The sequence below is a fragment of the Oryza brachyantha genome, chromosome 12 (genome assembly GCF_000231095.2).
Source record: "Oryza brachyantha chromosome 12, ObraRS2, whole genome shotgun sequence".
NCBI classification, from domain to species: Eukaryota; Viridiplantae; Streptophyta; class Magnoliopsida; order Poales; family Poaceae; genus Oryza; species Oryza brachyantha.
The window spans coordinates 698290-712790 of record NC_023174.2 but is presented as its reverse complement, the minus strand read 5'-3'; the positions used below and the strand labels follow the sequence as shown (position 1 = coordinate 712790).

The window sequence follows — 14501 nt, the reverse complement described above, 5'->3', positions numbered from 1 at the left end:
TCGATCTGAATTCCAACAGGAGCAAAGCGAGCGAGGCCGATTTATATAGGTTGATCGGCCCCGGACTGGAGTGTGGCCTTTCGCACTCGCCAGGAGCCAAGAAGCATGGATGCGCCGCCCATGCAATCATGGTATGACAGTGCCACTCCCAACTCTACGGTCAAATGTACAGGGGGGATGAAGAAACCGAGCCAGATATCCATCCAGGCGAAGCAGAGAAGAGACGAAAGAGAAAAGAGAAAAGAGAGAGGAGAGGAAGGGAGAGGAGGAGAGAGAAAGAAATCTGACATATGAGACTTATCGGATGCCATATCAGTAAAACCAGTGAAAAAATAAGTCAAAGCTGCTGAGGGACCTTTTCTGAACGAATTATACGAGTTTAGAGATACACATTTCTGATATTGTGGATAAGAGACGAAAAATAAACTTGTCTTTAAGTTCAGGGACCTTTGATAGACTTTTTCCCTAAGAACAATAAGCACATCTTCCCTTACCATGTACATTTCAGCCCATTTAAACAGAAACTCCCCCGTGGACCTGTGGTGGGGATTTTTATCAACAAAGAAAAAAAAAAGAACATTTCCAATTGCGCTTAACTTTTATTTTATTTTTGAGATCAATATAAAAGGATATTTGAAACTTTGGCTCTACATCCAGGCTTCAAGCGGTCCAAGTAAAATGGCACTAGAAAAGAAAACACAAAGCAATTAATAGAAACTTAAGAAAATTTTGCAATGCCAGCTGATGCATATAGTTGACAACTTTCACCCATTAGCTAGCTGTCTTAATCACAAGCTACAAACAAGACTAAGCAATAACCAATCCTCTTTAACGTATGTTCCAAGTTCGAACAATTGAGATCACCTCCAGTGGGTATAGTTACTACAACATAAACAGTCTTATAGTAACTATTGGATTAAAAAGTGATCACTTAGGTCGTACTTTGACTCCTTAGTCCTCCTCGTCTCCTAACAGTTGTGGAACGAGCGAAATCACAAGATTTTCGACTAGAAGTTGTCTTCTCTCTTAGCAGTGAAGGAGCTTATGGTTTCAGAAGGCCGGCTCTGGTCAGCCGCCAGTGTCGCTATCTTTGGTGTTCTCTTAGAAGAGTAGAGCGGCCTTACCCCCTCCTCCCTCTTTTGGAGTTACGTTTTTCTTAGTCGCGCGTCTAGTTTAGTTTTTTTCTTTCTGTTTTTTGCTTTCTTGGTCTCTGTCTTAAGCCCGTCAGGCCTCTAGGCGTTGTGTACCAAAATTCTTTTCCTGCTAATATATTGACGTGTAAGTCTTTTACGCGTTTGAGAAAAACCACTTTGATCGTTCAAAGCACTGTTCACTAAATACTAGCATCTGCCCTATCGCAAACACTGCACGATTGTTGTTTAAAATAACTGTAACATGGATTTTATCCACCAATTACCTCATTTCAACGGTAGATAAATGATCATACGGTTAAAGTTATAGGTGCTCATCTTTTGGTTTATTGGAAAAATAAGCGAAATGACATAATTACGAATAAAAATAATTTATTATTATAAATTATATATATATGTTCTTAGTGATCTATAAACCAAGGATGAAAAATAAAATACGATGACAAAAATAAAAAATTAACTCTAAATTTAATGTTAAAATTTAAATTATGGCTTATAAATATAAATGAAAAGGTGAGGGTGATAGTCCTCGTTATGCCAATCCTAACCATCCTCTGATACTTTTTTTTTATTTTGTTGTTTTACTCCATACCTCCTAGGGTGATTATTTGGTATTTTTATATAAAAAACCAAACGGTATATCTACAAACAAAAAATATTTATAAAAAAAACTTTTAATATATATATATATATGTATTCTTAACGATCTAAAAGCCATGGTTCTAAAATAAACTTAGGTGAAAATACACTAAAATTAACTCTAAATTAAAATTTTAATTTTTAGCTTATAATAGAAGTAGAAGTGAAAAGATGGAGGTGTAAAACTTCTTTCCCGTATAATAATATATAGAGATCAAGTTAGCGTATATTTCAGTAGCCATTGCGGCCACAAGACGGCAAAAATATACTATAGTTGGACTGACTGCGACCTGCATAATAATCATCATAATACTATAATTAGTATAAATTTGCCAACACTGTCGTGTCTCTAGCTAAGCTTCTTTCTGAATGGCTGCTACTTGCATAATAGTGAACCAGATAATTAATTAATTAGCTAGGAAGCCTAAACCAAATCAACTTGGGAATTGACAACAACTTGACCACTTCGATCGATCCCTACACATGGGTATTGCTATTCTCAAGTCCATCTGTACCGGCCCATATTGCGTATTTAGTTGTCATGTTTGTCGTATTGAGAACCAATAATTTCTTTCTTTTGAAAAGAGTAAGCCATCCTCGGCCTTCGGGAAACCGTCTCTTATTCGCAGAATTAAATGTTCAGAACATGTAACAATAATACAACTATTAATCTCATTGTCACTTTTCTTCGAGGGTCATTCTCCGGTGTATTATACTAGCAGTAGAACTAATCTTATTATTATTAAAAAGAGCATTTTTATATTTTGTTAATTAATTGATGAGTAGTATTTTGTAATTTTGTTTTTTGCAATAGAGATCACAATAAAAAAACGATATTGCTCCTTTAAATTTTTACAACATCTAATATTGTTGATAGTATAATTTAATCACAGTTGTTTGATAAAAATAGATCAATAATATTAATTAAATTTTATTGCCAGTAGAATACACGGGAACGGAACCATTTCTGGAAACAAGGCTATTAATCACTTCATTCTAAATTGTGGCGGTTTCCATAGTGATATCGTTGGCAGAGCTACAGGGTATGCTAGATATGCCCTGCCATACCCTACACTCATACTCGGTATATATCGATATATATACGTATTTAAAAAAAACTTGTCTTAATAGAAAGGCATGTTACTTAGTGTATATATAATGAATCATGTTACCAATTTTACGATTATTATTGATTTGTTAAAATGGATTTACCGAATTGTGTATATGATAATTTTTGGACAGTCATACCCATAGCCAGGCTCGTAGATTCGCCACTGGGATATATATAATATGTTTCAAAATTACTATCTCCGTCATATAATAACATAATATAAGTTTTTGCATAAAGATAGTAAAACTTATTCTGGTTCTAGTTGATTTGCTTTGTTGCAATAAGAGCCTGTTCTCTTTCTTAGCGCTTTTCAACCTTATCAAAATTTGGAAATCGACAAACCAAACCTAATTTTTCTAATGCTACCTTACCAAAAACCTGGTACTTTTTTAAGCTTCCACTCTTAAAAAAATACCAAAATTTTGATAGGATTTAGGCAACAAATTAAACGATTACATCGAGTATTACAGCTTGGCAATTGCGGCAATGAACGAACTGATCAGTAATCATGTGGTGTCAGGTTCCAGGAAGCATCACACCGCCAGAATGATACGTAGATAGGATAATTGATTAAGATTTTGATCAAATTGCGCGGGAACAGAACATGCAATGCAAAGCAAGCACTTTCAGCTAGGTCGGCCGTCTGTTTTCTCCCATTAGGCCATGATTAATTATTCAATTAAACTAATGTTAGTCCGGTAATAAGTTCCACTGCACTAGTTCAATAGTCGGAATTAACTTTTTTTTTACAGAGCACTTGTTCCATTGTTCATGTCTTCTGCTATAGCTACTCTCATGACAGGGAAATTAAAGAAAACAATTTTTTTATCTGGGGTTATCATATTTTCCAGTAATATTAAAATTTTATACCAAAAATACAGTACCTTTAGAAATTCTTTTGTTAGGTTTTTTCCTTAACCATGTGAACCAACTCTTGAATGCCTAATTGCCTCCAAAATGAGACATGGACACCAAAAATAGCTCAATGAAAGAATGCAGGAGATTTGTATTGTACTACTTATGCTGAAAAATTTCTTCTGAAACTTGGATCTTCACATCTAAAAAATCATAACCTGAATGAATGTGCTAGCTGTGTTCAGATATTCATAGTGTATATATGTTTATTGTAAGAAAAAGTGTGCAGATGTGCTGGAAAAATCTTCTGCAGAATAATCATCTCTGCTATTTGATCTGGCCCCATCAAACCAAATAAACTAAAGCCGTATTGTCTGAATTTGTCACCAGAAAGTCATCAGCTCTCATTACTCTAGCAACTCTCATATATCTCAACAAAATAATGCTTTGAGGTGATGCGGCCACAACTATAGCCACAACCGTAAATGACTAAAATATTAGAATGCGGCGTTTTAAAAGTCTATATTGTTTCTATTTCTTTGTGGTCCTTGACAGTGAAATTTTTAATTCATGCTAGTTAATTGGTCGTCAGCTGGAAGATGGGTTAAATTGAAACTGATGCTTTATTATCTCTGCTACAAAGTAGATTTGAAAATTCAAACAGCTCAAATGGTCTATGCAGCCAACTAATTCGTTTTCAAGTAGAGTTGATATAGAGTACTTTGTTCAGTGCTTAGGTTTAGGAGCATCAGGATTGAACTTAATTGGAGAAGTGTGCCCAACTATATATTTGTTCTAATTGGTTAAGATATAGATACAACAGAAATTTGTGAAGAATTATATGGCGTGCTAATTAATAAGTCTGTGACAATTCAAACATTAGTTTTTGCTATCCTTGATAAAATATGAATTTAAGAAGGTTGAAAAGAAATATTAGGTCACTGACAGGACTGTTTATATTTTTAATGGCACGTTGCTCCGAAAAATCCAAATGGTATATCATTTCCTTCCCATAATGTCATTTTCATGGTAGCTAGTACACTAGTTTACATCATGAGTCATTAACAAGACTTGTTCGTCTTCCTTTTTTTTTTAGTTATATGATTTGTCGTGGAACTGCTTTTAAAAAAGACTATTGGTGGAAGATTGTCTAAAGGGATTGATTATTATAATCACTTGATCGATTCCTATCCTGTGCCGGTAGGATTGATTCACAAAACCCAAGATTTTTCTATATTGAAGCTTCACTCTTCCTTTTATTTTCTTTAACTAACAAAGTAATATAAGACCAATCTGGAAGACTGTATGAAACGAAAAGAAATGTAGAGCATGAGCTGTCCTCCTGCACATGGAGTTGCATTGACAATACCAATAGTTTAATTCATTGAGCCAGCCTCCGTAGTTGATCACTTCATCTTCGTTATAGCTTCCTGTTCCTTTTAATATGTACACTAGTAAACGATCGTGTACTTAATTGATATATTATATTTTCCATTTAGGAAAAGTTTTATGACTAGTTAGATCTAAAGTAATTTAACATTTACCATATTGTTAGTATTCGTGAAACCTATAGCATGCCAAAAAGAATTGTAAAATTTAAGTAACGATTTCTTTATTGCATCTACTTTAATGTCCAATATTGATATTGCCTATGTTTTGTAGGTTTCATTTTATTTTGTCAAACTTTAGTTCATTGAGATTTGGACTTGATATAATTCATTAAATTAAGATGGTAGACCTATACGTGTAATTTTTAAGTTTACGGACATAAATGACTTATGCTTAAGTTTAAGAATCTTAGATGTGCAATTTAAAAGTTTGCATATTTAAATAGCACCCGTTTCCAAGTTTAATGATTTAGATATGTAATTTTTAAGTTTATAGGTCTAGACAACATATGTTTCTAAGTTTAAGAACTAATATGGATTTTACTCAAATACTATTTATACGATGACATATCAATTTCTTCTCTTAAAAAGTTATGGAAGTAGTTTAGATCATAATTTTATACTACTCCCTCCGTTTCTAGTTAAATAGATGCTAATGAATCTAGATATATATATAAATTATATACATTCAATTAAATTGATAAATTTAGACAAAACTAAAAATTCTTATAATATGAATCGTATACGATTATGCTTAACAAGAAAATATAGAAATACAAACGTCAAAGAATTCGTGGAAAAAAAAAATGAGGCGTAAAAAATTGGAAGGGAGAGGGAGAGGGTGACGCGTGTTAACGTTGAAAACTGAACGAAGGCGTCTCTCATCTGTGCCGTCGTTGTTTAATGCGGCTATAAATAAAAGCGGTCAGAGCAGCGCAGCACCAATTCCCAGGCCTCGTCTCCTTCCTCTTCTTCCTCTTCGCTACCACCACACGGCCCCCACAAAATCAAATCTCCAAGATGGCACTCGACTCTGTTCCCTCCTACCCCAGCGACCTTGGATCCACCACGACGACGCCCCCGCAGCAGCAGAGGCTCAGGTATCAAGTTCAAGTAGGAGTAGCACCACCCTCCTCCTCGATCTCTTTGCAGCAAATTAAAAGCTCTCTCATTTTCTACTTTCTTGATTCGTTTCTCTCCTCTCTTCGATCGGTGGGTTAATTGTGACAGCGCCAGGAAGGAGGAGCGGACATGGACGACGGCCACCTACGCGCCCTACGACGACGGCCACCAGTGGAGGAAGTACGGCGAGAAGAAGCTCTCCAATTCCAACTTCCCAAGGTACCACCTTCTTCCCCTTCCTTCCTCCATTTCTTAATTTCTCCCCAAATTCATGCATGCATCTGTTCCCCTGAAAGATTGTATTTTTACTTCCTCCATGGTTACAATTTGAAGAACGGTTAATTTAAGATGACTCATCAAGCTAATTTTAACGACATGCAGAGTTGTTGCATTAGGTGAATGAATTTCAAGTTTTCCCCTTTATATTTTGGCAGGAAAGTTTACTTCATGCCATCCTGGTTTCTATAGTTTTTGCCTTTTCGGTAGTTCTGGTAGGACGGCCCTTACTCACCAATTTCTTCCAGAAAGTGTATACGGGTGGTCCAATAGAGCTGTTAACAAGCTTCACATGTGTGCTTGGAGTTTACATCTTGAGCGAATTTCAGTTGAAACAGATGAACCTACCAGAGATTACATCTGTTTATGTAACTGACTCCTCATTTTCACATTTCTTAAATATTTATGGATATAGCAAGAGCCTCATTTTTGGGGGCCAATCTGTAGTCTTTGTTTGCGTAGCTGGTGGATTACAATAACCCAGATCATGTGGATGCCTAATGTTGTGTCCATTATCTGTATATGAGCAGATGGTTTGGCCAATGCATTAATTTGGGTTCTTGCAAAGAACAATCTCGTGTTCTGTGGACACAAATTAGGCTTTACGTTTGTCTTCTAGTCACCTCTTGTTACCATTGCAAGGACACATGTCGGCAGATGCCTTAAGTGAGCAAGATTAAAAATGATAGAAAGTTGACCATAGGAAAAGAACCTTCAAAGCGGCAAATCTCTTTGGCAGTCGACAACTCAACAAGACGAATAAAAATTTGAAAAGTGACACCATATAAATAAAAAGGATGCAAGTGGTTCTCTTTTATTGCTTATCATCGGCGACTTGCTTGATTTTTAATATTTTCCTATCAGAATAAGTACTACTTGTGTTTTTCAAGCACATTTTGTTTGCTTCAAGTTTACAAACATCAGTCCGCATGCCGACAGTCTTGACAAACTCTGTTAAATCCGTTTCACTTCCTTGAAGTCTGATTGGCATGCAGCCTGAGGAGACACCCTACAATCTTGTTAGTTCACAAGAGCTTGCTAATAGATGCGGTTGTTTCTTTTCGGAAAAGGTAATTGAGGAAAGGTCTGAAAAGCATGTGTTGACAACCACTCCGCCTAATTTAGGTAGATTCAATGTTCATGGGGAAAGTGCAAAAGAGACATGATTTAACTATACAAATGTTTTCCCTCCTGTCTTAACATAAGGTTAGTTACAGTGGATGGCACTGCACATCTGTATGCAAACTGTAAAGTACAAAATCAAGAACTGGTTAAGAAGAATAACACAAGTTGGTACCGTAAAGGTGTGATTGCGTGAAGATGAATTGAAGAATGTGTTGTTCAACCTTCAACTTGGAATATAGTAAGAATGTTCGATAGTGCTGGCTTCAGACTTCAGTCACTAGGTAAATAATGTTCTAAAATAGTAATTTAGTGACGTATTGGAAAAAATATACTATGTAAGTACCAGTATACAGTTCGACTAAGTTTTCTGATGGCAAAAAAGGAACTTCATTGTATGCTGGAACAGACAGGAGTTAATTTTAGTGTAGTCACCATCATTCCAAACAAATATCAGCTAAAGCCGGTGTACCGCAGCAGCACACAGAATCAAAATTTGTGTGCTTTTGAACACAGCTACATAAGTACTCTCTACATAGTACCTGCTCTTAGCATTTCCGGCAAGAAAGTTAAGGGACCATGTCTTTCTGTTTGCAGGTTCTACTACAGATGCACCTACAAGAACGACATGAAGTGCCCTGCTACGAAACAAGTCCAGCAGAAGGACACCAATGACCCACCATTGTTCTCGGTCACTTACTTCAACCACCACACCTGCAATAGCAGCTCAAAGATTGTAGGCAGTACTCCAGATTCTGCTGCGCAGTCGTCCTCAAGGAAGGCCATATCCATCTGCTTCAACTCGCATGGCGCAACCAGTGAACAACCCACATTCTTGTCATCATCAGCTTCTTTGTTGTCACCGAGCATTCAGTCGTACAGTTCCAACCAGCAGCCTGACAGGAACACCTACACTCGCCAGTTTCAGTGGGCAGACACATGGTCATCTACACCTACGAGCAATGGTCCGGTTAAGATGGAGATTGACGATCATGCAGAAGCAAGTGTTTCACCCAGTGCCACTGGTGCTCTGTCAAGGACATTGCTGCCGATCGGTCAGTCCAGATGCATCGAGTACTTCCAGTTCTTGTGATGATTTTGACCTGGATGGTGCCTGTGTCTAGTGCCGGATGAAGTTTATATTGGGGGATGTAGATGTGGTGATCGATCAGATTCCCGTAGTGATATACTACTGGCAGCATTATGTATGCTGTTTTTTTCTTTGCATTTAGATTCAAGCCAGATTTTTGTGCTTGAATGGTGTAAAGAACTGAATTGGCGTTTCTGTATCTATGAGTACTTACGTGATAGAGCAAAAGGCTAATGTAGCAGGCAGCTGTTAAATACTTTGTAGTAATGTAAGATTAAGGAAATGTCTGACAGTAAATTAGTAAATTTATCTGGCTGTTACTCTAATCTACTGGGGTAGGCGAAGATTATCTTCAGTTGGTTGTTTCTTGTATTGTAGTACAAAAGATCCTTGCTAAAAACTTTTGTCACCAACCTTAATTGATTTCGGCCCACAGCCCAAAATCCAAGGCTCAAATGAATTGAAAGCACCCAATCAGGCAGAATTATGGAATAAGATCATTTGAGGTCCCTTAACTTGACAACAAGTTTGATTTTTGTCTCGGAACCATAATACCATATACAACATGCCCCCAACTATCAAAACTGGTGTAGACGAGATCCTTTAGTGGTTTATATGATGGTTTTGGATAATATGACACCTACGTGGCTAGTTTGACTTGGTCTTCGTCCGACGTGACACTAAAAGCAAAAATATAAAAATTAATGAAAATATGTGTCTTCTGCGGCGATACCCATCACCAAATTGACTTCCCTTGTGTCTGGCAAATTCTTGTGAACAGAGAAAAGAGGGAATGAGGTAGAGGAAGTGGGGCCCACTAACATGTGAGTCCCACTGTTTTTAATTTTATTATTTAACTATCACGTGGGCCCATATATTTTGTTTTGTTTTTTGTTTGTTAAGTTTTGCTACATGTGCCACATCAGATGAATAACAAGTCAAATTAACCACATAGGCGCCACGCCAGTTAAAACTGTTGTCCAAATCGTATTGGGACTTATTTTGCACTGGTTTTAATAGTTGAGGGACCCGTTGTATCTGGTTTTTCGGTTAAGGGTCGAAAGTCGGATTCGTTGATAAGTTAATAGGTGCTCAGATGAACTTATTCCCAGAATTATTAAAAACTTTTGTCACCAACCTTAATTGATTTCGGCCCACGGCCCAAAATTCGAGGCCTAAACGAATTGAATTGAAAGCAGCCAAGCAGGCAGAAAAGGACAGGCGCTAGGGCACACACGAGGAAGGCGCATCGATCTCCTGTCCGTCCCGTTTGCTCCGCCGCCCTCCTCTTCTCTCATCTCATCTCCTCTCCTCTCGTGACCATAGTAAAAAACCAGACAGGAGGTAGATTTACCAGTTGAACAACTGGCTTATTAGTCGAAGTGTCGGTTTTTTATTTATTAATATTATATATAGATTATATTATTTTTAACTTTTTTATACTAAACTTTTACATTAAAAAGTATGGTATCTCAAAGTATTTTTAAGAATATTAAAAAAGCTCTATTTTTAATATACAACCATCAGAAATTTATAAAATATATATAAATAAACCATTATATCTATTATTACATGGCTACCACATCAAAAAAATAATTATAATATGGCAAAATAATAAATTCATAATGCAATATTGTTATAAGATAAATTAAAAAACTGGTCGATACTTAAAAAACCGTCGGTTCACGGAAAAAAACTGCCCGGTTCACTCATTTTTAATTGGTTTGATGACGGGGACCATCTTTGAGAGGAACCAACCCACCAAGTTACCGGTTCTAGATTTTTCTGGTTCAACCGTAAGTTCGGTCTATTTCTTACTATGCTCGTGACCCACTGTTCCACCACCGATGTTTGCTAGCCTGTCGACCCACCGTGTGTGTATATATTGTTTGAAACTTAATGCACAAAATTGTTTGAAATTTAGGTAAATTTCTAGCCGTGACACATCCCCTCCGCTCCTACCTAACCTGAAACGCTAAATCGTCGGAGATCCGTTGGAGTTCACTAGAGACGAAGTAAAGTGCCATGTGCCCATGGTGCATGCATCTTGGAGCATATCCGAAGGTCACAAAATTTATACAATATTTCATCGCATAACTTAACAAATTCATAAAAAAATTATATAAAGCTCACATAATTTGCACACTATAGAAAATGAACAGTTGGTTTGAGTAAAAACATATCGTGCATATGCATGGCACCAGGTATTTGAAGTGTTTAGTAGTGGAGTCGATGGCGCCCCCACAGTCCACAAAGATTGCTTCATACAGAATATATGCAGTGCATGCAGTATCTGAACGCACGCTGCATCACAAGAGTTCACACGCAGGTAGTGCGCGACCTGGCCGCCCCCTGCATCTATATCCTGTAGGACCGATGGTCCCGAGTTCTTTTCTTCCTCTCTAAACAGATTTCTCTTTTTTCGTACGCACGCTTAAATGTTATGTTTTTTAAAAAAATATAGTAAAGTTGCTTTAAAAATATCATATTAATCTATTTTTTATTTTTATAACTAATAATTAATTAATCATATAATAATCTATTACTCGTGGCCGGACTGTGTATGTATGCCAACCGAGAGTTATAGGTACTAGTGCATATTCTGCATACAATATATATTTTTGTTGAAATTAAAACAAGTTTTACAATTGATTATATACGGCCGGTAGGGACAAAAAGAGGGCTCAAATTAACTGGTCCAAAAGATAAATTAAGGCCGATTGGTAGATGGAGCCGTCGATGACTATCTGCAGAGGAAAGAAAGCAAAAAATAAGGATTAGCCAACCAGAGGGGAGAAAGATGCACTAATTAAGGTTGAAAAGTGAGGAGGGCAAATCTAGGGATGATCCTGTCCTGACCTGACGCGCTACAAGTTGCATTACTAATATCAATTGCTGCATCTATCTATACATATATACTCTTCCTAGATGTTTGATGCTATTGATTTTTTTATACACGTTTATCATTCGTCTTATTTAAATTTTTTTATAATATGTAAAGCTATATATATGCATAAAAATATACTCAACAATAAATAAAATGATATAAAAATAATTAATAATTATGTAAATTTTTTGAATAAAATAAATGGTCAAATGTGTATTATAAAGTCAACGACGTTAAATATTTCGATAGAGGTAGTATGTAATAACCGACGGATGATCCAGCGTCAGCATGAACAACGCCCATCTGATGTCACAATTACAATCGGCCCTTCTGCTGATCCTTGCTTGTGTACTGTAATTGTCGTCTAAATCACGTGATCGAGAATCCAGTTGGCATATGCATGCATGACGAATTTCGTGTGACGTACGTCGTTGTTGGTTGAGAGCGATCCATAATTAACTTCATGTCTTGACGAGCTAATTATTATATATCATCCATTCATCCTTTAATATATGTCCTGTAGGAAGATAAGAGTCTTTGTGATTAATTATATACACACACATAAACACTATATATGTCTGTATGGGTATAGGCGCTGGATTAATAATGTATGTATCCATTGGGCATCAACCAAGAGTAGAACAATCATATGCCGGTTTAAAAAAAGGGCACTAATAGGAGGTTTTCCATGCACCTATAATTTTTCTAACAAAAATCAGCACTGATAACACCGCAGCAATATTGATTTTCTTTTAAATTAATCGGCACAAATATGTGAGACATGGGTGCCACTATCTTACAAAAATCAGCACTAAGATCGACCAATCTGAAACCGAACCGGTCAACCCAAATGAAGGATCGACATGCAAAAAAAATATTTTTATCTCTTCCTATTTCCACATATTCACCATATCTTCCTTATCCTCAATCATCGCTCTCCTTAACACCTTCCTCATCTCTTCTTAACACGTGACAGCGTTAACAGAGATGAACCTACGTTCGAAATGGGTTTCCAGCAACCCAATTAAAAAATATATTAGTTAAAATTCATCTATTTTCATTATATATATATATATATCTCTCAGTCCAAATCAGGTAAAAGGGATAGCATAAAATCAATTCTAGCTTTATTCCCGAGCGTTAATGCAAGCAATCTGGTGGCAGCCTTGGCTAGCGGTGGCCTCGACAAGAGGATGTGCTGCCGTGCTGGTGGTAGGAGTGGCTATGTGGCTGGAGCCACCGTCCAACAAGCACCGGTGGCATCGGTGCCTTTTGCATGCTATTGATTTTATAAGTTGGTTTCTTAGGGGCTGTTTAGTTTCTAATTTTTTTTTAAAACATCACACATCTAAATGAAACATTAAATATATGTAGTTTTAAAACTAATTACACAGTTATGGAGGAAATAGTGAGACGAATCTTTTGAGTCTAATTAGGACGTGATTAGCCATAAGTGCTACAGTAACCAATATGTGCTAATGACGGATTAATTAGACTCAAAAGATTCGTCTCGCGGTTTTTAGGTGGAATCTACAATTTGTTTTGTAATTAGACTAAGTTTAATACTTCAAAGAAAATTTAAAGTTTTGATGTGATGTTTTTGCAAAATTTATTTTGCAAACTAAATAACCCCTTACTTTTACGGCTTGTGATTCACATCTTCTCTTTTTATATTGTGTTCATTGATTTGGGTATCCATCCGTCCATATTGATATTTAGATGAATGGGTATAACTTGGATTGAGTCAGCTCAAGTCCTTTTCTTTTTCACAGTGATAAGGAGGGGTCATCACTCATCTATGCTCCAAGTGTTGCGCCAGTAGAAAAACCCAACACTGACGAGGTTTTTAATCGGCACATATACACCATCCATCTTTTCACTTTTGCCTATACTTATAAGCTTAAATTTTAATTTTAAATTTTAAATTTAGAGTTTTTTCATCAAAGTTTATTTTTCAGCATTGGTTTTAGATCACCCAGGATATGCATGACTGAAGTTTATTCATAAATTATTTTTATTTGCAAATATACGTTTGTTTTTTTCCACGAAACCCAAGCAATCAACTCTATAACTTTTTTTTTTGCAGTAACCATAACACGGAAACGTGACAGAAAAGCCGCTTTCAGTCATGCATATCTAGCTAGCTCGTAAAGTACAGTAGTAAATTTGCTAGTAGTAGCTAGGATATTAGTCGGATATGTTACGTACAAATCAAACGCGCTTAATTTAAGTTTCGTTGGAATGTTCCGACGATCTCCGTTGATGACAAGATTGACACCATATACTCCCCCCAGTTTAACACCATTGATTTTTATTTCTATCATTTGTCTTATTTAAAAATTATATATAAATATGTAAAATTATAAATCATGTTTGAAGTGTATTAGCTCCGTTTTACAATTTAAGATTGTCTAATATTGCCTAGAGTTATATTGATATTAATGAATCTAGACATATATATAACTATTACATATTAATCAAATGATGAATTCTAAAATGACTTACGATATAAAACAAAGAGAGTATTTAGTAATAAATTAATTCATAATGATTTTTTCAAATGGTCTAACTTAGACTCAAAATTAACGGTGTAAACTAAAAAATAGAGGTATAATATTTTATCTCCAAATATATATATATATATATATACTCTCTCAGTATTTTAATATATGACGCCATTGATTTTTTTAAATACGTTTGACTATTCGTCTTATTAAAAATATATATTATTATTTATTTTTTAATTGATTTATTATCAAATATATTATAAGTATAACTTAAATTTTACATATTTGTACAAAATTCTTAAATAAGATCAATGGTCAAAAGTGTTAAAAAGGTCAAGAGCATCATCTATATT

General features: G+C 35.8%; 1 protein-coding gene across 1 annotated transcript; it reads left to right on the top strand.

The window, feature by feature from the left end:
* The first annotated feature begins 6101 nt into the window (after window positions 1-6101).
* On the top strand, window positions 6102-9127 carry LOC102702710 (WRKY DNA-binding transcription factor 70-like). The gene is made up of 3 exons (XM_006664218.3): window positions 6102-6244; window positions 6375-6485; window positions 8262-9127. The coding sequence occupies exons 1-3, from the start codon at window positions 6165-6167 to the stop codon at window positions 8755-8757; spliced, it is 687 nt and encodes a 228-aa protein (XP_006664281.1). The 5' UTR covers window positions 6102-6164; the 3' UTR covers window positions 8758-9127.
* Window positions 9128-14501: the final 5374 nt, after the last annotated feature.